Raw genomic sequence first — 25,843 nt, 5'->3', positions numbered from 1 at the left:
AGTCAGCAAAGTGTTGCATACTTTCGGGCCCTGCTTGATTACAGCCAATTTGGTTTGATTTGTACAACATCTTTATAAGTCTTAACTGGATTGAAGGGAAAGTCTATAGAAGAAAAATATATAGTATTACTCATCAACAGAACCCAATTAAATTATTAGTTCTAAATTCAGTCAACTTTAAGACGCACTGCAGAAATGTTTAAAAAATGGTTGGTAACTTTTATGATTTTTTAAACATTTATTTTATTGATTTCATGAATTTAATTTAATAATAGGGATGGGTTATCCTGAAATATCAGTTGTAGAGTTATTTCGGCGACACTTTCGGAATGCGAATATCTTGTTCAATAAATTCTCTTACAGCTTAACAATACAAGGACAATGCGACTGCAACTCGTCAATCATAAAAGAAGCATTATTCGGTGACTGCAGATTATGTGTGATTTATTGGCTAATACCCACTGCGTGTGCCCTTCCGCCCACAAGTTAAGGCCAAATTAATTAACAACAAGGCAGCCGCTTTGTCTGTTGCCGCGGCGGAACACTTTGTTGGTTTTTAATTAAGGAGTTGAATGAATATCAAAATTAAAGTGATTTATGCCAAAGATAAATGCGTACAGAAAAATGTCAGCGCTTTAATTATAAACAAATAAGAGGGCAATGAAGCCGCAGCTAGCGTAAACAAATAATTAAGAGCAGGCAATGTTCTGAAGTCACTGGAGGGTCGAATTTTATTCAAAAACATTTGTGTCAATATTTACCCCCGACACAAGGATGTCAACCGATAGTCTAAGCTGGCGCTTTCTTGACGAGTCCTTGAGCATATCGCGGCACTCTGGTTCCCAGTGTTTACCCAACCCGCAAAGCTTTTCCCATAGAGTTGGTGGTGAACCGATGTCCTGTCAGCGATAATGTCACACATGATTGCTCCTGGGTGAATGCCACATTGTGCCCTCGGTCTGTGTGAGTTTCTAATTAAAAATGTAAAACATTTACTTTTGTCAACTGTTTGGCGGTATCTAAATTGAATACACATTTGTGGGTGACATTTCCCTTTTGGCTTTTGCGCTTTGAGGGGGCTAACAAGGTCTGCTTTTTAAATTAAACAGGCTTAAATGAGTGTACAAAAAATAAAATAAATCCATTTTGATGCCTCCTGTGAGGATTGAACTCACGACCCCTGGTTTACAAGACCAGTGCTCTGCCACTGAGCTAAAGAGGCTCACATGAACTACCTGAAAAATAACCAAAATATTAGTTACCATATCAGTCAGAAATGTTTAATATTTTACATCTTATCACAGCATACTTCATGGACTGATGTTTAGATAAAATGTATTCGAACCTTATCAAGTTTTGATTATGAAAATGTTTTGGTACTGTATGTTCATTTAACACTGTTCAATCATCTAAGTGTAGTTCAATTTTTAAAAATATTTGTTATCTAACTTTTACTTTAAATTTCAAATTGCACTTGGCAAATTAAGTTAGAATTACGATATTGATTTTAGTGCAGAAGAAAGATAGCGGGTCTTTAATAATTTCCATAAATGTAATATTTGTCAAATATGTGATAACAATTAATAATGAAATGCTATGATTTGTAACTCCCTCTATTACTATCTCATTCATCTCTCTATTTAACCATAGACTCCAATTTAAAGCGTTGAAAAAATGGTTAGGCAAACCCAAACAGGTTTTGCCTCGCTTAATCCTTCCAGACGAATGCGTTGAAATTATTTATTATGACGCAAAACTTTTTTCCGGCCGCAGAGCAACGCGTTCGCTTTATCTCCTGTCCAAAAGAGCCAAGGGGTCTCGACTGGCATCCGCCAAAAGCGATACTCCGTAAACCCAACCACCCACTCGACGGGAAATCAAAAAACAAAACTGGAACCTTTCCCAGTTAAGCCCCCGATAAAGAGCTTTAAAAGGTGGGCAGGACCAAGAGCAGGACAATTTGGGTAATCTGAATGTTCAGTTAGCGCAACTTCAAAGGACACAAAATCTGCTCATGTGGCAAAATCGAATAAATGGACAATTTTACAGGATAATTCCTTAAAGAGAATGAAAAACGAGGATTAACTTTTAATCGAAAGAAGGTCAGCTGCCGCCTTTTATTCAAATTAAATTGAAAGGGAATTGGGATGCGATAGAGGTGTGCTTATGGATTTCATTTTGCAACCCTGTTGCAATACAAATGCCATCACTAGATGGCCAATACGATTACAGTTATCGACTTTTACTTGACATTTCAGAAAGAGAATTACAAGCGAAAAATATTTCAAGTGCTTTATCGCAAAAATTTAAAACTAGAAATTCAGCGAAATTTAATAGACACAATGCCCGTGGACCAAGTGATCATCTCGTACAGACGCTGCCGCAACTTTATCAATGTCCTGCTGCTCAGATCGATGAATCTGTTCCAGCCTGTCCTGGTGGAAGGTCCCAGCGAGCAGCTGGTGGTCAGTGCCAATGGGATTTGCTGGAGCGAGCAGAACTTGGAGTACCGCATCATGGTAAATGACATATTCGACATTGCCATTAGGAACGACGACGGCGAGGTGCCCTTCAACCTGGTTGAAAAGGAGGGCAACAACCTGGCCTTTGGCCTCTCTCTCCGGCGCATTAGGCACCGGGCTCTGGACGAGCGCACTGTTCATGTTGAGCAGAAGGATCTGCTCCTGTGCATTGACCCATTTACGCCGTGCTCCATTCACTGCGGCATTTGTGCGAACAAGCTCATTGGCGAGAGGCAGTACCTCCAGATCAGGGAGGTTCCCATGACGACCATGATTCCGCAGAACTACTTCTGCGCCCGCAACAAGCTCGCAGTGTATCCCACGGAGGAGGAGCTCTTCTATGGCCTTAACTACCTGGTCATTTCCATCGATCTGCTGGGCATCGGGGTCACCACCAGCAAGGATTATGGTACCATTCAGTGCTCCCGTTGCAAGCAATTAGTGGGCGAATTAGTGGGCGAATATTTGGGCCGGAGTGTGGCGGTGCAGCTCTACGCGGATGCACTGCGTCTGGTAACCACCGATTCTCCTTTCGAGTTCAAGGAGATCTTTGGCCACATCACACCCACCCAAATAATGATCCGCCTGCTGCACGACGCCGACCCCATTAATATGGAGAAGACTCGCCTCTTCCTCAAGACCGTGCGTCCGGATGGTCAGTTGCAGCACCTGCACCTGCAGATGGACAGCAAACAAATCCACATTCTGCGCTCCGAACTGGACACTTCCGACCTGGAGATGAAGTCCAATGCTGATTTGCCCATAGAGAACGACACCAGCAGCGAGAGTGACTTCGATATACTATTGAGCGACACAAGCAGCAGCAGCCTTAATCCACAAACAGGCGATGACTCAATGAAACGCATTGATCCAGTACCGAAGCCAGAAGCTGCTGAGCCCCTGAAATCTGTAAAATATTTGAAGTTACGTGGCTTTGGTGGCTTTCGTCTGAAATATCTATTCTCGGGATCTGATGACGAGCTGAACGAAAACTACGATGTCACCAGCTCGTGGCGCGACCAGGGAACCCGCGAGCTTCGCATCTCATATTCGATGATGGTGGACCTGGTGAGCGAGTTCAATACCTACGAGCGTGTGGCGGCCGCCCTGGAGATGAATTCGCCGCCCATCAAGACCACTCATCCCCGTCTTACTTACATAATCTTCGAGCCCGACGAAGAGTTCTATGCCAGGCAGGAGAAAATTACAAAAATCGCCGGTTAAATAGCCTGTTTCATTGGAATTCAACTCGCTTAATAAAAGCAAGATGTCATTATCAACCATTTCAATATAACCCATCAAAAGTTTTTTATTTTTAGAACTTTCTGATAGAACTTTTCCCTATAAACTTGATGGTGTTATATCTTTTTAGCCCATAAAAATTATATATAAAAGTATATTTATCACTGGTTTATCTCTGGTCTTTTAAAATATGTCCAATCTAAAAGAATTAATTTTAATTGTATTTAAACCTTAATAATTAAAGAGTGTAAAGGGCACGCCTTTCATCTGCTTAAAAAAATATAATTGCTATTATCCTGTAGCATACCCCATAAAATGTTCCCCAAATTTACATTAACCCCTCCCCCTTCAGGGTATTTTCCTTAACATTTTTACAAGTTTCTTAACTCTCTCAGTCAGAGATTCACGGCATATTTTCTTAATTGTCTTATTGTTGGTAATTAGTACAGATTTAATTGCGGAAACCCTTATAAATTTTCTAGACAACCGATGCGGTTTATGGTTTACCTCCCCCTGGAGAAAGCTAGGGCTGACCACATCATTAATCGTTGGCTGGTTAACGAAAAACAATTTGTCCAAAAAACAATTAGGGCCAGGCCAACAACAAGTAAAGCACCCTCAGGAAAGGACACTCCAACGCCCACCCGGCAGGAGGGGGAACCAGAAATTGGGAATCAGAATCGGGATCAGGGGAATCGTTAACAGCGTTTGACGGCTGACAGTTGGCTAATGAAAATCCGAGGGAGTGAAAGTGTCCAAGGATGTGACGTAACTTGATTAATGATTGCACAGATTTCTAAAATTTCTACTTTTTCCAGTTTAAATTTCTCTTTAATTCGGGAGTGTTGGGTTCTGCAAAATCCATTCATTATGCATTCATTCCCTGTCCATTATCCTACATGCACTTTGTTGCATTGTTCAAAGTGGGTTTCAGCTTTTTTCCCTGCTTTTTTGGCTGCCACAACAATGAGTTTCAGTTTGGGATATGAAATATTTCGTTGGCAGGTGGATAGAAGTGCCTAATGGTCTGTGCCCCATTGTTGCTCAGCCTTTTGTGGTTTCGGATCTATTACATAGTGTGTACGTCGTACCTCACTCCCTAGAAACCTTTCTAAATTAAGAAAGTGCATAGAGGTTATCGCATTTCTCATTTAAGGGCGCAATATACAGCAATTGCCAATAATTAACATAATGAAACCATAAATTGCGCTAGTTGAAGAAAGTCCAATGACACTGCTCTATAAATGCCAGTGGGGGAAAATATTTCTAGAGAAAGCATGCGAAATTAATATTAACGCAACGCCCCATAAATTAATTTTGAAATGCACTTGATGCCCTGGCCTCTAACAGATCTCCCAGCCAAAAGATATATATTTATCTTTTGGGAGGGAGAGTGAAAGTAAGTGTCCCCCTAGAAAGCCTGTCCATATGGCCGGACCTGGACGCCCTTTCACTCGCTCCACTTGTTAATTACCAAGATGTATGCGTGTCGCGCACCACAGACCAATTAACCCCCATTATGGTCAGCTGAGGGACAGCTCTTAACACCCCACACTCGTCCTGGTCCGGGGGTCAAGTTCTGGTCCAAATAGAGGGGGCCGGTAATTAAGATTTCCAAGAGCAGCCAGCACACATCCGTGGCGAGACGCAAAACAAACTCATTCCAAAGGGGCCAAATTGCTTTATGATGTTGCAGATTATGATAATGAACGATGCCATCTGGACTTGCACTTGGTACATTGACCAGGGCTATGTTGACACTTTAAGTGATTTAATGTTATTGTTTTTCCCATCGACCACGCACCCCAAAACGCTAGCAGAAAATACGGAAGATGGGATATTACTTTATTAAAAGTAAGATGAGAAGACTGGAACCAAAATTATTAATAAACCAGTGGCCATTTTTAAACTATTACCTCTTCCAATCGAAAGGTTCCATTCAAATTGATTTTCGCTTATCATTTTTGGGCATCGATTTATATATGTGGCTATACATTTTTGCCAGTTTATTGACACAATTGGCAACAAATAAGTCCCCGACTCCAGGCCACCGAGAATGCTGATTGCACATCTCTGTTTCCCATCCCAACTCCCACTTTTCACCAGATTTTCCACCTCCCCAGCGATCGGCGAGTGTGAACTGCCATTGAAATGTTTTTGATTGGAAAAAATTTAATTTCCTATACGCTTCACTCTGCTTATCGCGTTCGCATTGTGCTTCAAATTCGACAGAAAAAAATTGTTGCCAATTTTTTCGCCCTACTGCTGGCAGCAGGATTTTAAATTTAAATCAAGTATTGGCCCAGCGGATATCTAAACTGATTTCTCTCACCGCATATGTTGTACACAAAACCTCAAACCACAATTAATCAAGGCAAACGCTCTTGACAGCAAAAAAATCATTGACACTTTTTTTCTAGTATTCTAGTAAAAAGTTTCACATTGGCAGTGCAAAGCTTCAATTACGATTTTTCGATTTGTTGTGCGAAAAAGAGGATTCCCACTGCCAATGAACGTTCATTAAACGCTCTCCTTATAGCCAAACCGAGCTATCTTTTTCCTCTATTTTGGTTGGCACTCAAACACACTCGTTTTACTCGTTCGCCGTCAGTCCTTTGTCCCTGGAACAATGGCGGAACCGCAGAGAGCCGGCGCAGAAGAGTGAAATTCATTTTTTCCATTAAATCGAGTCGTTGATTGTGCATGAAGTGAGGAGGCGCAAATGTCAGGGCTCTTCGGTTAGATGGGGGCGCTACGATACTTGGATAGGTTGCGGCTGTCGAGGAATACGGCGCCACCTTCACCCCGGTGAATCGCATCGACATCCGAGTCCCACGAGAGCTGGTTACGAAGAGTTCCCGGAAGTTGAATGCTCTTACTTGGGTGGTATTTTCATCCAAGCAGGAAATCTACATTGAAGTAGATTCCACTATGTATTATACTATTGTATAGTATACAAAATAAGAACTATACACTTGTTTATAAATCAGATTTTAATTTAACATTAATGGACAATTTTTCATTATTATTTTAAAAACACAATAGCTTTAAAAATATTTTAGACACTCGCTAATATGATAGCTATGCCTTTTCAGAAAATATCAGAAATATATTATCATACAAAAATTCATATTTTTAATCGAATCCTTTAGAAGAGCAACATTCAAAATACCCAAGAAAGACCAATTTTTACATTGATATTTAGGATTCAGATTTATAAATATGGTCTTCAAAATTTTTCACCATTTAAATACCTTATAAAAATCATTTGAAATATTTTGTTCAAAATATATCACAGAGCATTTCCCATTCGTATTCATCTAGGGTTTGTGGTCCATTTCGAAAAACTTTTTCGCTCGAAATTCGATACACTTGCAAATGGCTTTTTGACAAACAATGACATGGACCGACTCACCTACAATTGCGAAGAGTTTTCTTGGCTTTCATTTTTCCTTTATCTCAACTCGCTTTTGTGGTTCTCCCCCCGACGAGAAACGCATTTGCAAATGAATTGCTTATTGACAGTTTGATGGAACGATTCCCTGGCTGCCAATTGTCGATTTTTCAGACTTTTGTTATTCTTTAATTAAACGATTTGCCCGGCGGAGAAAAAACAAAATGCACAACTGGAAGGGATTAATTTTGTCAAGAATGAGCTTAGTCGGAGTTTTAAAAAAATATTCTTTTAAAGTGCGATTCATGTAGCATACTTTTAGTAGCTAACGATACCAGAAATCACATTAATATTCATTATTCATCTTGCCATTGAAAGGCACTTTAGAGATTTCAACTCGCCAGAAAGTCAGTTCCGGCTGATTGCATTTTGCAGGACCCTCGACAAGCCATGCGACATTTCCCGTATCATGGCTATGCCACTAATTGAAGTCGCCTCCAGCAATTAACAACTTGCCCGGCTGCTCATGTATGCAAAATCCATTAAATCACTTAAAAGGAGGAGAGCAGCACATTTGAAACCACTTGCAGAGCAAATGACACATAATATGACTACAAAACAGTTGCCGCGGAGATGTGCAGGAGTCGGGAAATTCGCAGGACACGCACTCGAAAGCTGGGCCCGCCCTTTCCGATGTCGATGATAATGTAACAACACTCAACCTCTTGGCGAAGGCAGAAAAAAATGGGTTTTTCAAACAGCAAAAGGGTTGGTCATGCCTTAAAAGAGCGGTGGTAGGGCAAATGAAATTGTCACAGGCACAAATTTAATTACATCAGCTGGGAAGAGCATCAGATGTGTGCTCCAGAGCTTAAAGCTGCCCATAAATTCAGGTGACTCCCCAGAGCTCAGCCCCCTTCCGAAAACACTCCCCCTTATGTAACTGCTCATCAACTGTCAAAATTGAAATTCCAAAAAATGTCACAAAATTTGACATGTACAAAAAAGAACTCCCGATAATTCACATACGTATGCGTGTTGAAATATGTCAAGCATGAAGAACTGATAAGCTGGAAATAGGTTTCGGTTGGGTTAGATGAGGAAGTTCTAAAAAATCATCAAAATCATGTGGCATACTTTTGGGCCGCACAACCAGTAACAGTCAACTATTGAAATAGAACATCCCCAGAAGTTTTAATTTACAAATAACAAATACACCTGCGCCCCACCCAGCACCCCATTTTCAATTAGCCTAAAACCCAGCCACTAAAAGCGATGAAAAATGAACTGTTTAATGCCTTTTATACCACTCATAATTCGCATAATGACAGAACATCTTCCCGTTCCCCTGGCAGTCCGGTAATTTGGCCAGCCGACTTTGGTGAAGAGCAAACAACAGACGCAGCTGACCACTCCCGGATGCACTTCAACTTTCCACCCTGTTGCGTACAATCAATGGCTAGGACACCGAAAACCCGGACGGATTCGGATACGGATGGGATGTAGGTGGAGATGGATCTGGATCTGGATCTCCCTCGTCGATGTTGACGCCACACGACCGTCGCGTCGTCGCGTTCGGATTGTTGCAAAAGTGCGAAACCGCAAATGTTAAACTCAACACACAAGTCAATTCCGCAACCCCCCCAAAAAGCCAAGCCAAACCAACCGAACCCACGGTGACAACCGCAGCCAGGCCACAAAGCTCTTCAATTTGCTTGCCATCTATTATGGTAGCTCATTGTGGGATTACCGCAGACCCCGAACCCACACCCAAGTCCAAAACTCGTAAACCCACCCCCACCCTGTGTGGAAAGCCGGAACTCGGAGGCCGCACCACCAACGCGTTGCGCCTGGTCGGTGAGGAATTGCTAATAAAAAGGGTGGAAAATCCACTTTGCTATGGCATTTGATTTTGATTTTTTTCGACTCATGGGACAGACGACTTTTGATGGAAAGGGGGACAGTGTTCGAGATCTGGCACATAAAGTTGAATAGTACAGGACTTGATGACTTTTGATGTCAACGGATAAGTAGATACAACTTTGCACTTCAAATTAACAACTTTGTTTTAATTTATAGTTAAGACTTATAATATTACCAAAGTTTATATAATTATATTGGATTTTTATTTAATAAATATTGTATTACGAATTTCATTGTATTTATATGACAAAAATTCTATTTGTAATAGGATATGATTTAGTAGGCGCCACTATAGCTACATATTTTGAAAGAGTTCTTAAATGCATGTTAAGACTAGCATTTGTCAAATATAAAGAGTATTTAAACAATAATAATCTCAATTCCCATAAAAACTTCAAACAAAGAGCATCACAAAGGCAGATTAATTACTTGAGCCATATCCGCATTCAAAGTCAAAGTGAATAGCCGAAGCTTCTTCAATTGACCAATAAAACCGTCAAAAGCTAATACCATCTGCACAATGTGAACACTCACCGAGACGTTGATGATTATGAGAGACCGATTTTTGATTTTGGCAAAAGCAGGGATACGCGAACAAAGAGACGACCTCCAGCTGGGCAACTTTTGTGCAGGTCTTACAGGATTACACTCGATTACAGGATACATTACAAGTTCGACGGGTGGCCAGGCACCGGCTCGCCCGCTGGGAATGATCAATCAAGTCCCGGGAAAACGACGAATTTTCATGCCATTTCTGGCTGACTGAGCACGGTCAGTTTCCAGTTCCATTATAATCACAGAGAAGCCCAATGTTAATTATGAAATTGCGCCTCGGTTCTCTGGACTCTGGTTAGCTGGGTAAACAAGTAATTCTCCAGCTATATCAAAGAATGTTTTGCATGGCAGACAGAGCAATTTCGACAGTTCTGAGCTTAATGAAAACCGGAAATCCACTTGCTTTCCATCATCATCTGGACTTCTCTCCCCTGCCCAAGAATCATTGCGTGCTATTACATTTGTACAGGGCGAGCCTGTCTGGAGATCTGTTTACTTTAGTACTTGCCATCCATTTTTTTGTGTTCCTTTTTAGGCGATTAATTAATGCAATTAATCTGCTGGCTGAGTACAAGACTCGGTACTCCTTTGGCTGCACTTGATAAAGTTGTTTGGGGGCGCACTTGTATTCCCCGTTCGGGGAATGAGTGTAAATAAATGGTTAAGATTAAGTTGAGATTATTGCTAATCAAGGAATTCATTAAGCCCATAAGCAGAGACATCAGAAACAAGACAAGCCCGCAAATATCCCTGTTCATGTGAGTGCTTCATGTGTATTAATAATAAAATATATCTTTGACATTCAATTTTTTTATTATATCGAGCTTTTACAGAACTTTTTTAGACAATCATTTTTTAAATATAAACATTTCCTGTTTGAAAATATGAGGAACTTAAATTGATACCATATTGGAACATATTTTTGAGATTTGGAAAAACATTTTAATTTTTTATAAACTTAAAAGAAAGGATTGGGTAACCCTTAACGTTATAAATATTTGCTATGCGACTTACGTAAACTAAAGCGCGATGCAACACTTTGGTGGATTAAACTATCCTCTTTGTCTCTGTCGTCCTTGCGTATTTTGGACATCATCTTAAAGTAATTAGCGATGATCAGATCGACTCTTGGTCCCGAAGAGGTGCTTGCCAGTTCCTTTTCACATCGCGAAACTACATTCGTGAGCAGACCTCCAGACCGATAGAACATAATATTAATTTCTCGTTTGACCCACTTGCAAATTTCATGGTGGGTGTATGGTTCGAAAAATCCACTGAGCACATAGAAGGACTCATAAGTCTCGCTCATCTTCCGCAACTGCAGCTCACCGATCTTGGGGATATCCAGGTGAGGTCGCCTGATAATATGGTATGGATCGTACTGTTCCGAAAAATTAGAGAAACGAACAGCCGGCCAATCGAGGCTCAGAAGAGTGTTGTAGAGCTCCTTAGGATGTCCAAGGATACCATGGGATATGTCAATCAGGCAGAGTTGCGATCCTGGGACAATATACTCCAGTTCCATCGTAGCGATGCGCAGATCGGAACCCCTGTACTTCCGCTCCCCTATCCACAAGATGGGTAGATCCTCCTCCGGAACGAGTTTCAGCTCCTGGATCAGTGGAGATTCCTGGATTCGGTAGTTCCGATTCTTCTTGTTTCTCCCATAGAGAAGACTGCGCTCTGCCTCCGTGAAGGTGAGGTATTCAGGCCTTGCGGAAACAAAGTATTCCGATCGGAAAAGTCGATTCATCTCCATTTCAATGACATAGTACGCCCTGCGATGCATGCATATCCAGACTATTTGGATGGCCACGGCCAAAAACTGTTCATGGAAGTACTTGTCGTGGATTGTGGCTGAAATGTTGGAAATGGGCTTCATGTGATAGAACTTGGCCATATTGCCCTCGCCCCCGATGATGAGGCAGTAATTCCTAGCCACGAGCATACGATACTGGCTTAGATAAACGGACAGAGTTCGCTTCATCTCATTAGTCTCCTCACTCTGAACTTGACCCATCGAACCCGCAAGTTCATCACGTCGAATCAGGACGAACTCAACCAGACGTAAATAGTACTCAAAGTATATGATCAACGCATGGATCACGTATAGCACCTCCTGCTCGTGCATGAATTCCACGAATCTGTAAGATAGAAACTCCTTGGGCATCAGGTATAGCACCAAGTTCCTAATATCTGAGATTACTATGACATCACTGTTGTTGCTTTTCTGACGCACATACTCCTGCCGGAAGATGAGCTCCTCCTCCTGATCCATGGTGCGCAGGAACTTGTAGCCGTTGGTGGTAATGTACCGTTCCCGGGCGTTCTCCAGATCGTTATGTGCCTCGAAGTGGAGGCAGTCCTTCGCCGAATCCCACGACCACTTACCGCTGTAGTACTTTGGGGCATAGTTATCTATATGAACGCGCTTCATTGCGACTGGTGGCTAAAAGGTAGTATAAATGTACACAAGTCTTTAGTCAAAAGTGGTAAGAAATCGGTGTTGATATGACGACTGTACTTTGAGCTGTGTCAAATTTTTATAAACTGAAATTAATCCAAATGGTAATGTGACTATGATTATTTTAAGGATCTATTTCAATAACCTAAAAGTTATAACTAAAAATCATGAGAATTATAATAATAATAACAACCCTTAAAAGTTTTTTGAAATGACTTTGCTATGAAATAAACATAAACCAGCTAGGCAAATCAGATGAAATAGCAAAAACGAAATGGCTCAGTTGTATTCATGACACTCAGCGATTGGAACTTGAACAAATTACCATATTAATTGCTACTAATTAAAAATTCATTAAAACACTGCACTGCGGCCATGAAAGAGAGCAAAAGCCAGGCCAGACCGGAGCCAAATCGGGCAATTTATTATGCTTTGTCATCTCGGTCGACAGCAGCCCGTGTGCGCAAATGATAATAATAACAAACATTTTCATATTCAAAATTTCCGCACTTTTATCGCTGCGGAATCAATAAGTTCGAGTTCATAATGGCCCACCGCCCCACTCATTTTCCAACCCATATCTGTGTGTACTTTCAATTAGAAGCCAACTCCAGGCCATAACTTACCAACTAAAATATGCAAAAACATTGTTTGCCTGCTGAAAGTTTCAATCGCATCGATGTGTAGTCCTGTGGCTCTGTGTGGCTGTAATTATGAGCTCAACGAGTCCAGAACCCCAGTTCCCTTCCCCCCACACAATCACCTATAACATCTGTGTGCCCTGTGCTTCTGGTTCGGTGTCTATTCAAGCCATAAATTCCGGCCGTGTGGCACATTAATTAATTTGGTTTTGTGCGCCATTTCAAAAAGGATTATTTACCACAGTCCTGTGCTTATATGTATTTGATCTGTGTGTGCTTCCCTAAGTAAGCTGTCACATTTGATAGGACACTGAACTTAAATGAATTTCGAAAAACTAAAATTGAAAACACTTATTTTCTACAAATAAATTTCAAATAGAATATAATAAGATGTGGTTTTTTTTTATTCCGTGCAGTTGTTTGTAAACCCTATTTTACTTATTTAAAAATTAATATTTGGTAGATTGACATCTATATTCGTAATATTTTTCTTAGAGTTTTTTGATCTTTCGGCAACACGTTGTTTTATCATTATATCTTCTTATAGCATTGCCCTCCAAAAGAAGCACCTCGTAGCAGCTGCATGACAGCTAACTTTGTGACATTATAAAATCTAATGAACAGAAATTAATTTACAATAATAATAACTCAACTAACGCGAAACATTGGGGAAGAGTTACCAAATTGAAGGACCCACACCCCGGGGAGCGGTTTTGTTTTACGATGGCAGCAGTCGCTGCTATTTCGCTTCTACCTCGGCTTAGCTCTCTTTGAAAGAGTTTCCGCTTACAATTTGCATAAAATTCGTTGGAAAACTCCACACAGATGATGGCGTTAATAAGCGGGAGTCCAATTTTAGTGGGTGGATTGGGAAATGGGGGAGGCTTACCTGTTGCCCGGGCCTTCGATTCCAAAACCGCTGCTGCTGGGTAAATGGATCGCCCTGTGAAACCCGGTAATTGTGTGTAATTAAATCCAACTCTGTAAAACAAATGACAACACTTTGTAGACAGACAGCTGGAGAAGGAGTTGTGGTGTGGGTGGTGGCTTGTGGCCAAAGGATGGAGGATGGTCTGCGGTTACTTTGAGGTTGCCAGGACACAACCCTTTACCCTCGGCTCGCTTTTTGGCAGCGTCTTGTCTTAATTATGTAGCGTGAATAATTTTTGCTCTTTGTGCGGTTTCTGTTCACGAGTCATTGATATTATTTAAATTTCGAGTTCCAAGGGAGACACTTTCGGTTTAATTAGTGAACATTTTATTTGTGCTTTGAGATTGGATAATGCAATTAATATTGCTAGAACACCAAAGGAAGTCATTTGATTTTAACTCTTCCTTCAAGAATATATAATGAACAGCAAAAATAAATTTAAAGCTCTATACATATAAAAACAAATTCCTTTTCAATTACTTTGGCGCCACATTTCATTAGCAGTTATGAAAACAGTAGCAACCGCATATCTACAAACATTTTTTACCCATATTGTGTGACCATTTCAGTATTATTTTTTTGCGGATTCTGTTCCTTAACTTTTTTATTTGCGTTTGTGGTAGCATTTGTCTGTCCTCAGATTTAGTCCGTTGATTTGTTGGTTTGCCGGATTGTTGGTTTCATTCAAAGAATGCTTCTGAAAATAATTTGCGGTGTCAGCGAAAAGGATTTTGAAGTGCTAACAGAAAGTGGTTGGGAGGAAAAGTTTAGTTGGGATGGAACTAGACAGTGGCTAGATTGTTGGCAGTCTGAGACTGAAACCACCAAAAACCAGCTAAACCAAATGTTGCTGCCGTGGTTGCAACCGATGTTGCTGTTGCAGCTGTCGTTGTTTGTTTTTGCGTGGGTGTCGCAACTGATTGCGTACAATTCGAAAGTTGCAAAATTTGCATTTAATTTGATTGAGCTGGCTCCAAAGTGTTTACAAGTCAAAGAAGGTGCTAATGAGTGAACAACAAAGTGGCGAGAAGTTGTGGGCGTTGTGTCATGTTGGTGTTGCTAATACTATTACTTATAGAGCTGTTTGTATACCAAACTGGCAGTTCTTATTTAATTTAAAAAATATTTAAGTAATCTGAAGATCCATTTTAAATCTACTGTAATAATATTAGCATCAAGAAATATGTTCACTTTTTCTATCTTTGTAACCCTTTTTCTAGCTCCAAACACTGTTTCAGAAACGATTACGTTATCTCCTGGCCATGGCGACCTGGTCGAGTGTCGTAATTAACCTTGGCGCAATGTGTGAAAACGAGAAAGGGGGCGAACGGGCTGCGACTAATCCTGAAATATTATTTTTGGCAGTAGTAAAGATGCTTAATGGTTTATTTTCAATTTACGGCCAACAGCTCGCCAAACGAACAATTAAAAGGGCTCTTAGGCTTTCCTCTTCCCCCGAGAACGCTTCCGGAAATGTTTCCGAATCATTTGCATATGAATTTTCAACCTTTACGCCTCTAGTTGAGCATTCAAATTACTGTTATTATTATTTTCACTCATATGGGGAGTGCTAAAAAGGGGCCAGAGGACGAGGGTTGAGCGGTAAGCATTAAAAAGCCAGCACGACCTTTGGCTGGGAGCACTTCCGTTCTCGGATTTTAATTCTATTAGAGGGCCGACAGGGCCGCTTATCGTGGTTACACACCCATCTAGCCATATAGAAATGTATGTGTGCAGCCACTTCTGAACCCACTGCCAAGGTCCCTGCTCGGGCGCCAAAAAGGTTAAAATTATAATTTGCGGCTTCTGCTTTATTGCCCGCAACCCGCCACACACACATTGTACGTTTTCAGGCCAAACAAAGTTCGGCATTTTTGGCAAGCCGCGACCACAATGTTGACACGCTTAATTTCTTAGCCACATTCATAACACTTGTTTACATCGTTCTAACCAAATCCCAACCCAATCCCTCTCCCCGAAAAGGATCCAAAGACAAAGGGGATTTTTAATGGCTTTTTTGGCGCTTTGCCTTATCAGCGGCGGATATCCTTGGAAGGTTGTGGCTTGCCACAAAACAAATAAAGGTTACTTTGCCACTAAACAACTCGCATGCTGCTCTTTCGCTCACTGTTTATTTTGTTCGTGTTTGCCCCATGAAAGTGTAAAGTTTTCCCAGTTGTTCGAGGATAAAGCGTGAGATAAGCGCGCCTCGATTTGAATTATTTCGTTGGTTTTCCTGTCCGCCAGGAAAGTCTGCAGTTTTCCCGATGGTTTGGGGTCACAGATGAAGGTGAAGTAGGGTTACCTGGCTTAACTTCTTTAAACTGATGCAGACACATTAGACAATACTTAATCTATCTCTCTTTCATGGTGACCATATATTAGTGATCCTTTCATATCAGCTGGTCTTACAATTTTTAATTTAGACGTATTTCCTCGGAAAGAACTGCTCTGCAAATTATAAAATCCCTCCATCACACCCAAGAATAACAAATTGTCAGCACATAAGATGGCATTTAATCTTCAACAAATTGCCGAGACACTTGTACAGACAGCTTAAATAAATAGTACGCCTTCGTCAGTCGACTGGATGTTCCCATCCCCCTTTGCCAGATACTTCAGAGGGCAATCTGTCAGAGCAGGAAGAAACTGAAATACGCATCGTGTTATGCTGGAAATCTTTGCTAAATCGTTTTTTATTTTGCCTCCTCCACCGATGGTTGGTGAATTTGCATTTTAACTCAATAAATTCACTTTGCATTCTGCAGAGTAGAGTGGAGAGCACGAATTCAACGGTGTTGTGCCCTATAAATCTGTTAGAGTCTAACGACTACAAGCTTCTGACTGGGGGAATCCAACTTCGGAGTACAGCCCGCGGCAGCTCAGTCATTTCCCAGCTACTGATTTGCTGGCTTATGGGATTACACCAAGTGTGAGTGGATAAATAACTCACACCCAGCGATCCACCTCGAATCTTCTATGGCGTATCTTGACTTACCTTTTGTCGCCGCCTTGGCCAAAATCTGGTTTGGGAGGCGATATTTGCGTTATTTACGATTATTTACAATTTCACAATTTACATGTGCCAACTTTTTCAGACTGCCTGTGCCCCTCCTTGCCACGCCCCCCTGGTGTCGTACAAGCGACAACATCCTTCGCCTTGTATCTTGATATGCTGATTCTCCCCGGCCTGCCCTTCTCCACTTTTATTTATATCACAATTACTCGGTTTTAGCTTGGGGATTTGCCATGTTGTTTAGTGGCGGGTAAACTGTTTACCCAAAGGTTGGATGGAGGTTCAGGAATCTATCTTAGAAGTTGTTTGGGCTGTGGATTATGCGATAGATAGATTGGGAAAAATAAATATTCTTATATTAAGATCATAATGGTTTCCCTTTTTTTTTATAATTTTGCATTTGTTGAACAAAGTATTATACCAGCTCTTTAATTTCTTTTAAAATCAGTTTGTGGTATGGTTTATGGTATAGATAAATTGGAAAAAATAAATATTTTAATTTTAAGATCATAACATCGCTAACATTCCTACATCGTTTTGTACAATCTCTTTGTATCTTATGGGACAACCAGATTGGAAAATATAAATATTCAAATATTCCGTTCTTATTTATTAAAAATCGTATTTTAACAATATTTTGTACAATCTCTTTGCTTGCATTTAAATGAAACTCTTTCCGATTTGTTTATGGATTGGCTTAATTCGCACATTTGGCTGGCCCTCTGCGGTCCGTTCCGTTTGTATTTATTGCACAATAAGCCGAGAGCAATTATATAAAGCACACACAACACATTGTCCCAAATCGGAGGACCCCATGCCAGGCGCAACCACCTCGGCACCACCAGGTCCACAAATACCCACTCAGTCCAGCGGTTCCAGCACATTTACACTTTCTGCAGCCTGGTAAAATTTATGCACTGCTGCGATATTTGGCCGGCGGCATTTTGATTATTGAACCGAACGCGAACCCGAATCGCAGGCCCAGGCCCGATTCCACTGCAAGCTGCAGAGAAACTTCTGTGCGGATTGTGACTGCAACCACCAGAGTTTGCAACTAATTGAATTATTAGCGGGTTAGCAGGCTGGGATATTGGGATGCCGGGCTGTCTGAATCCCTGGCTCGTTCTCTGGAATTATTGTTGTTCGGTGGTTGACAAGGATCAGTGCCGACGCCTTATTTGTGTTCTTGCTCATTGCACCGGACCCCGAATCCCAGCCCTTCCCTGCCCTCCCATTGACCTGTCTCTGCCGAAAAACCCAAGGCCCTTGGGCAGTGGGTGGCCCAGCTTGGGCAACCTCTAACAAGCGGGTGTTGTGATTCAGATTCGGACTCAGATTGGGTTCGGTTGGGTTTCTGGGCTCTGGTTTTCCACTGGGAGTGACTCCGGAACGCCCTGCCCCGCGGCATTCGGCCCACTCTTCCCACTCGGCGACATGTGCACACGTATTGTTCTTGTAAATCATTGATTAATTCTTACGTTTGCATATGATTAGGAAAACTTGTCGAGGGGATAACCGGAAAAGATTTTCCATTTGCATTTTGACTTTTGAGGCTGCGGTGTTGGTGGTGGATGGTCTGAACATGAACCGCCAGTTAAGGTCATAACTGGCAATTAGTTTTATGGTGGGTGAAGCGACCTCACAGCAATTTGAGGGTAACCACAGGTTAACAATGGAACAGAAAAGGGAATAGAAATTATGTTATAATCATAATGATTTTATATGTAGTTCCACAAAATGCGTAAAAAAACCTCTTATTAAAATCCTTATTCTTTCTAAAAATGTATATTTTTAAAAGTTTAGTTTCGCCCGAACCACACTCTATAAAATCTGACCGTGACATGAACCAACCCTTCGCTTATCAACCATCAACAAGCAAGTTCGTGTTCGGATCAGAGTCACACTTTCCTGACACTGAGGGTTCTGATTTCCCTCTCATCAGTCGAATGTCACGCGTGTCAGACTGCCAACAATGACCAGATATGTCCATACTTACTTATATGCAATGTTTAATATCCATGTGACACACTCACTCCTGGCAGACATGAAACTTTTCAATGGAAACTTGGTATCTGAGTGGGCAAAGTTTGCTTACTTTGTGCAAACTTTCGACCACGACCACAATGCAGAATGCACTGAATTTTCATAAACTTTGACACTTTGGCTTCCCGAGCCTCAAACTTGGGCATTGGCAAGCACATCTAGCAATGTGGGTAAGGTGCATACTTATATATATACTCATAAAACACCCAAAGAACCAAAAACTGGAGCAGACTTCTGCTTTCAGGCGAAGGAAAATGTCCTGCGCTTCCGCACAATTAGTTTGCTCCCTGGCAAGTCGACACAACCCATTCCCCCCAGCCTTTCGGATGGCAATTTGCAAGGTGCTAAGCGCAGCCTGGGAACAACAACAAATCACTTAGCCCTAATGGCTTATGCTGAAAACGGGAAGGGTGCTGCATTTAACCAAAAAACCTCAAGCAGTTAAGCGTCACAGAAGGAGCTGTCAAATGGTTGTCTTTTCTTGACAGACATCCAGTGGGAAGATGTGTTTGCGGAAAACGAAGTTTGAAATACCCTTATAGAGTGTAGGAATATGTATTTTTACATATTCTCATCTTTAATGTATATGGTATGTTTTATCAGAAATATAATAATTGTTTTAGTTTTGAAAGAATACGTTATCAAGCAATTAAATATTACCATGTTCCTAACATCAAAGAGAAGTCTTATAAGGCAGTCTACCTACCCAGTCCTGAAAAAGAGAAACCCTGAAACTGGAGCGTTGCACGATGCTGCCAAAGACTGAACTCGACTGACAGCCCCAGTCTTCTTCCTTCCCCAAAACCCTTTATATAATGAGCGACCCAATTAGGCAAAGTGAGTGTCGGTGAGAGAGATGCATATGAACCAGAGAACAATTGAACAATGTGCAGCAAGCAATTAACCAAGAAACCTGCCACACCAACCAGGCATCATAAAAGGCCATATAAAGATGATACCGAGACGAGGCAAGGAAATTGACTTCCTTACACGAAGGAAGAAAGCGTTAAGAGAGGGCGCTTAACTGCTTTATTGATATCATAAACGTTTATTTACCTAGAAAAGCTGAGAAATTGAAATGGCTTGTGGTAAGCTAAGAAAAAATAAGAACTTCAGAAATTAATTCCCTTGAAAATTACAACCTGTTAATAATTGAGATCTAGAATATTTTTAATTACTTGATAATAAACTTTATTTGCCTATTTAAAGAGTTATAGATCAATCCTAAGATTAGTTCAAGTATTCAGTTAGATAAAATATATTACGATTATGATTTTAAGTGATAGTTTTTTAGTTTTCAAATTTATCTAGTCTAATAATTGTTATAATATCTAAGATAAATAATTAATTAAATTAAATCCATATAATTTGAATGCCTTTTAATGTTTTTCCTCCCTTTTCTTAACAAATTCCAGATGTCAATCCATTTAGTGAAATCAAACTTAGTTGCTTCTCCCTCGTCACCGCAACATGTGCTTGCAATTTAGCCCTCGCCGATCAATTGCACATGGGTTGTCCGGTTGTCTGGCTGCCATTTGTTTATTAGATTTGTCAATGCAACAGTTTTTTTTGCTCATTTCTCATTCCGGACAATTGTGGGAGGACGTAAAAATCATTGGAATTGCAAATGGATGGCTGTGGGAGAGCGAAAAAATGGCAAAAACTTTTGGGCACGACAAATGCGCCCTCGAACTTGCCAGCGGTGTCACATACAGGCGATGCGTATAAATTAGAGCCGCCATCGAGAGGCCATTGTGCGGCATCTTAAATGTCAAATGTGACACCCCAGCACACCCAGCTCGCCCCAGCTTTTTGGCCTTTGTCCAGTGCACCTGATGAGGCTGAGGCACTCGGGACATTTGACTCAAACTGCCGGCGAAAACAATAAATTTCCCTTTTGCTGGCCAGCAAAAAAGGAGGACTTGTACATGGAACTACTCATTGTAAGGCCAACGAGGGGCGGTGACCACAGGGAGGGGGACAGCTAAAATGATGACCACTGGACGCACGGGTGAGCATTCACATTCGCCCAAGCAATGGACCATCATTCTATTGCATAAAAAACAGCGTTACGGCCAAGGAACAAGTTGCTGGCTAATAAAAAAAATAGGATGGACAGGAAAGGGAAACCCGGGGACAAACCTGTTTCAAATGCATCGGAGGGGATCCCAAAAATGTGCCCGGGGGAGGTCACCATTATGCCCAGGTTGAGGGTGTTTAAGCGGAAAAGGTAAGTGCCATTGATGTGGCTGCTGCTAGGGCTTTTAGTCAATATCTCAGGCATTTTGCCATTTTTCTTCATTTTTTAGCACTACGGACATATGGGTAAGTTACCCGGAAGTTAAGCTGTTGTTTATGTGTCATAATAAATCATGTTCAATGCACACGAAACAATTCCAACTAAGTTGGTAATGGAAGAGACTAACGGAGACTTTGATTCCTGGTTCCTGAAGTGTCAGAATCGAATAGTTTTCACAAAGTTGCTGATTAAATGATGTGGGCAACAGGAGTTTTTTTTAAAGTTATCTTAAGATCTCAGAAAATATGGAATAAGATTACTTATATATTATATAGTATAACCTAAATTTAATTTAATTAATATTATATACTTATATATACATTATACTTTTATAGCCAAATTAATACGAGTACTACGAACTAAGGCTACGAGGATTAGAAAAAAATAATATCCTCAACCGGTCATATAGAACCTTTAATCCACCACCATGAGAGCTCCCCAAAACTTCCTAAAAATTGGTTAATGTATTCACATAAACGCACCCACAAGTCCCAGGTGACTTTTTTTAAACGCTTCTAAATGCAAATAAAAGAAGTCACTTAAAAAATTATTCAGCCCACACTTGACGGGACGGCGACAGGGGACAACCTCCGGAATGGAATGGAAAAATAAATGTGTTAATGTTCGCCCCGAAACGCTTTTCGAATTCATGTCAGTTTCGGTTTCATGAGGTAACGAAATTCACAAATTCGCGGCGGGTGATTGTGTGGAGGGGCACGCGTGTCACTTACAGTGATTCACTAGGAATGGATGTGGAAATGGGAATGGGATCCCCCGGGGGAAAGGTTAAGGAAAAGAAGACAGCCTATCCACCACAAATGGCATCTACGTGTTCTGGGCTCGAAAAAATTGGGGAAACAACCTCCGACAAGAATATATCTTTATATATCCGCAGATGTAAATATTGCAATTAAAACCAGTATTTCTTGAAACTCATTTAAGCGTGTCCAGCTGTTATGTACCTTCAGGTTTACTTAGCCGGTCCCAAGTTCAAGGTTTAATAAACAGTTTTTATGTTATATAAATATTTCGTTCGAATTAAAAACACTTCAGTTTCGACTGTGAATATGTCAACGCGCCGTCATTTCGGGATTGCCTTACTCTTATGTAGTATGAGCTTGGGTTATAACTACAGGCTCATAGAAAACCATGAAGATTGTAAAACATGTCCAGCGCGAAATAAGGGAATTCCATTCGTAGAACCGCGTTTGGATAATCAGCAACGAGATTTTTATAACGTCCACGATATATCCAGAAGACATAACTTCAACTCCAATGAAAATGAAATAAAATCTGAAAACTGGTTTATGAGGATTTTCAACATAAAAACCGTAAGCCGCGAAATCCCAGGAAATGACGAAAGTAAACATACGGATGGATTTGCAAGACGCCTTCTTGACTTCTTCAGGTCGAACCCTATAATGGGGGATTCTTTACAACAGCCTAAATACGAACCAAAAATCCTTTTCATATTAAGGAAAAATCCTCATCCAGAAGAACACCAAATTGTTAAAAGGGATCCTATACCATACAATTTCATGTGATCAACCTAAAGCTTAATAAATTGTTATATCAGATTTTTAATTTACATTTTTCAGCATACGTTTCCGACACCCTCGTCATATCCATCTCAAATAGTTATTAAGATCTATTACCCCTAATTAGGAAAACTTTGTAAGAACACATGTTCCCAGAGACATGGCAATAAATCAAATCATTTTCCACCATATCGCTGGGGTTTTAAACTTCGAGGCACATTGAAGAGATTTTCAGCCATAAATAATTTCCTCATATGAAAAACCTTTCTTATACCACTTGATTGCGGTTTGAAAGGACCCCCATTCCATCTACACTCCCACCATAAAAAATTATATTATATGCATGACCCCAAATTAATCTAGCGAAACCTCTTCCATTCTGCTACAAGCTTCAACCCCTGTTCAAAAGGACATCAAAGCCAGTGAAGTATGACAAACGAAGTTATTTGAATATGACCGTAAATGTCATATGAGAACAAATTAAATTTGGCTTATGGAGCTGGCCAGCAGCTTCAAAAATAAAAAAACATACCATTTTATGGCTCTAAGCTTTTATGTCAACGTCATCAAGGTTTTTGCAGTTGTTAAAAAGAAGTACAAAAGCTTAATTGGATATAAAGGTTCTTCATAAATACCTTATAATGGTTATTTTGTATAGCATAAATATAAAAAATATTCAATGGATTCAAATGCTAAAAAAAACTTATAAATTATTTGTTAAAGCTATTTTTAGCTTCAAAACTTTCCCTGGGAATTTATTTAAGTTCAGCTGCGTTTTTTTGCATTCAGCTAACTTAAACGCGTCGAAATTTGCAGCTTGCCAACTTCTTTGCAATATGTTGTCGCCAGAAGTGAATTGAAATTATGCAAAAATAACAAGAAAGAAAAAATGGAGAACAAAAGTAAGAAACAGAATTTCATTTGCATTGCGAAATGTTGGCTCAGGCGGTGTCCAATTCAGATCCAGACACTTTTGCACAGCCAAAAATAAACTCATTCGCATGCAGTTGGCGTTTCGCAAAGTGGATATTGATATTTTGTCCTTAAATTTTGTTATTTATGTGGTGAATGGGGTGTGTGGGCGGGAAATGTTGAGGAAACCCCTCTCTCGGAAAACTAAAATAAACGAAACAGAAGTTTTGAATTTGCAGCGAACAAAGTAGCAAAATTTCCGTCAAGTTGTGCAAATTTAACGCGACATTGTCTGGGACGCAGGACTCTCGGATTGGATCCTCCCCTTATTTTATTTTTTGTAGTTCATTGGGGGTGTGTGTCCTTTGCCCATTGACATTCAAGTCATGTGTCAGAGCAGAGGCCGATGCTTAACTCTGACAGACCAAGCCCCGAAAAGTTTGCCCATAAATTGTGGCAAAAAACCAAAATGTTTCAACACATTGAAAGGAAAACCTTGTTCGACACAGGCACTTGAAATTTTTCAATTGCCTGCAAATTTATTTTAAGAGAGCGTGAAATTTATGATTGACAAATTGAATAAGAGAATTGAGCAACATTTTTGAATAATATTGTTTGGTATTGGGGTTATGGAAGGGCAGAGAATATTGAATAATATTTGCTTGGGTACTCTTTAAGAACTATTTTTTACCCCTGCCAAAAATGAAGCCATAAAAATGATAAATGATCCTTCAATCGTTCTGCCTCATCATATCGCACGGAAGTTGGCAATTCGTCAGGGCTTCGAGTTGTTTGACCAGTAAACTAGCCTGCAGGACATTTGGCTGAACCGCCTCTTAAAGCCCAGGCAACATTGCTTTTTTCCTATATTGTTTCGGCATAAAAAATCACTAAACACTCCATAAACAAAACCATTAAATGTGCCCCCATTAGTGGAGGGAATTTCTGAAGTCAAAATAAAATACAGAACACAGTTTTTTATCATTTTTATGGCCGCCTTGAGTATGTGGGCGTAATGGTATAAATCTTCATGTTTATAAATCAGAACTCGATTCGGTGCCCCCAGGGAATATCGCGGAAATTTGGGGGCTACGATTGCAAAAATAAATACAACTATGTGTTAGGTGTTTGTTTAGCAGTGTTAAAGCCTGGGGATTTATTAAAGTTAATTATTTGTATAGATTTACTTGGCAATATTTTCGCCTTCTTTGTATTTTTTTTAAAGCAAAATATGTTTACCATGCCCCCGCTTAAAAAATAAACATTGACCTTATGCTCCTATCCATATTTTTCAATTTCCCTTCAAAAATGTCTCACAAAGAAATCAAATCTGCATTGTTAGAGATTTTTTGTAATATGCAAATAATTTGCTGGCCAAATAGCAACCAACTGTGACCCGGCAGATGACAATGACACTGCCAACGCCCTCGAACGGAACCCGTAAGGAATGCGAGTCGCCGGGTTCTGTAAAAAGTCAAGTCGAGAACAATGCCATCCGAGGCCTACTTGCACTTGTAAGGAAGTTCCGCCTCATTTTATGAATATCTGTATATCCCCTTTTCGGCCACATTTGCGGAAGACACGCGGTTGACAGCTGTGGTCGCCGTTGTCCTGGTAAATAGTCCTCCTCCTCACTCACATCCTCATCCGCATCCTGATTCTGGTCCAGATGCCACGGAGTGGTGGCTCTTGCCCCGGCTCAAACTTTGACTCCGGTGATGCGTGGCCATTGTGCGCATTTGACGTTTGGTTTATTAATCAGTTTGGCCTGCGGCCATGGTCCGACCATCGTCACAATTTTCCACAAATGAATAATTTTTGTACAACAGAAAATATGAAGCAGAAGCCAAAAAGGCAAGCCCACACAGAAAATGTGTCACACAAGGGGACTTGCTTTTATACACTTTTATTTAGCTGGGTAATATTATTTTTAGAAGAGCTTTGGCAGCCAATGGCAAAACAATTTGTTGGTCCTAATAAAAAATTTGTGCAAAAATATGTCTGCATCTCTTGTAAAATATATTATCATACAAAATATTTCCAGTTTCTGTAATATAATGTTTAATGTTTCTATTCAAACTTCAACGGTTTGCTTTGAATCTGTTTATAAGTAAAATACATCTTTAACAGCCAATTTGAGGTGATACTTAATATGTTAGAAATTTTGTTTGTATTTATAATTTGTAATTTTAATAGAAATTGTATTCATGTGTGATAAGTGATATTACATATAATCCAACGTCTTATCATAACATTCCTATAGGATCTTTTATATTATTATGTTATTAATATATTATTATATTATATATGTATTTTTATTTTATTAGCATTTTATTATAACTTTATCAAATCGCTCGGTAAGA

General features: G+C 40.3%; 3 protein-coding genes and 1 non-coding gene across 5 annotated transcripts; 2 read left to right on the top strand and 2 right to left on the bottom strand.

Moving 5' to 3' along the window:
* Nucleotides 1-1,150: 1,150 nt before the first annotated feature.
* Trnat-ugu lies at nt 1,151-1,222 on the bottom strand. Its single transcript has one exon. It is a non-coding gene; the product is annotated as a tRNA-Thr (tRNA).
* Nucleotides 1,223-2,266: 1,044 nt separating this feature from the next.
* Nucleotides 2,267-3,816, top strand: LOC119559433. The gene has a single exon (XM_037872534.1). The coding sequence runs from the start codon at nt 2,343-2,345 to the stop codon at nt 3,744-3,746; it is 1,404 nt and encodes a 467-aa protein (XP_037728462.1). The 5' UTR covers nt 2,267-2,342; the 3' UTR covers nt 3,747-3,816.
* A 6,675-nt stretch (nt 3,817-10,491) lies between these two features.
* On the bottom strand, nt 10,492-12,185 carry LOC119557476. 2 transcript variants are annotated; one of them, XM_037870255.1, is made up of 2 exons: nt 11,880-12,185; nt 10,492-11,825 (listed from the first exon to the last, which is right to left on the bottom strand). In XM_037870255.1, the coding sequence occupies exons 1-2, from the start codon at nt 12,071-12,073 to the stop codon at nt 10,625-10,627; spliced, it is 1,395 nt and encodes a 464-aa protein (XP_037726183.1). In that variant the 5' UTR covers nt 12,074-12,185; the 3' UTR covers nt 10,492-10,624. The 2 variants fall into 2 exon arrangements, with proteins under 2 accessions (XP_037726183.1, XP_037726176.1); XM_037870248.1 differs by having other exon boundaries at nt 10,492-12,184.
* Nucleotides 12,186-22,097: 9,912 nt separating this feature from the next.
* On the top strand, nt 22,098-22,574 carry LOC119545794. Its single transcript, XM_037851674.1, has one exon. The coding sequence runs from the start codon at nt 22,098-22,100 to the stop codon at nt 22,572-22,574; it is 477 nt and encodes a 158-aa protein (XP_037707602.1).
* The last annotated feature ends 3,269 nt before the right edge of the window (nt 22,575-25,843 follow it).

The sequence above is a fragment of the Drosophila subpulchrella genome, chromosome 3R (assembly GCF_014743375.2).
Source record: "Drosophila subpulchrella strain 33 F10 #4 breed RU33 chromosome 3R, RU_Dsub_v1.1 Primary Assembly, whole genome shotgun sequence".
In the NCBI taxonomy this organism is placed as follows: Eukaryota; Metazoa; Arthropoda; class Insecta; order Diptera; family Drosophilidae; genus Drosophila; species Drosophila subpulchrella.
Note: the sequence above shows the minus strand (reverse complement) of the source record. Positions and strands in the feature narration are given on the sequence as shown.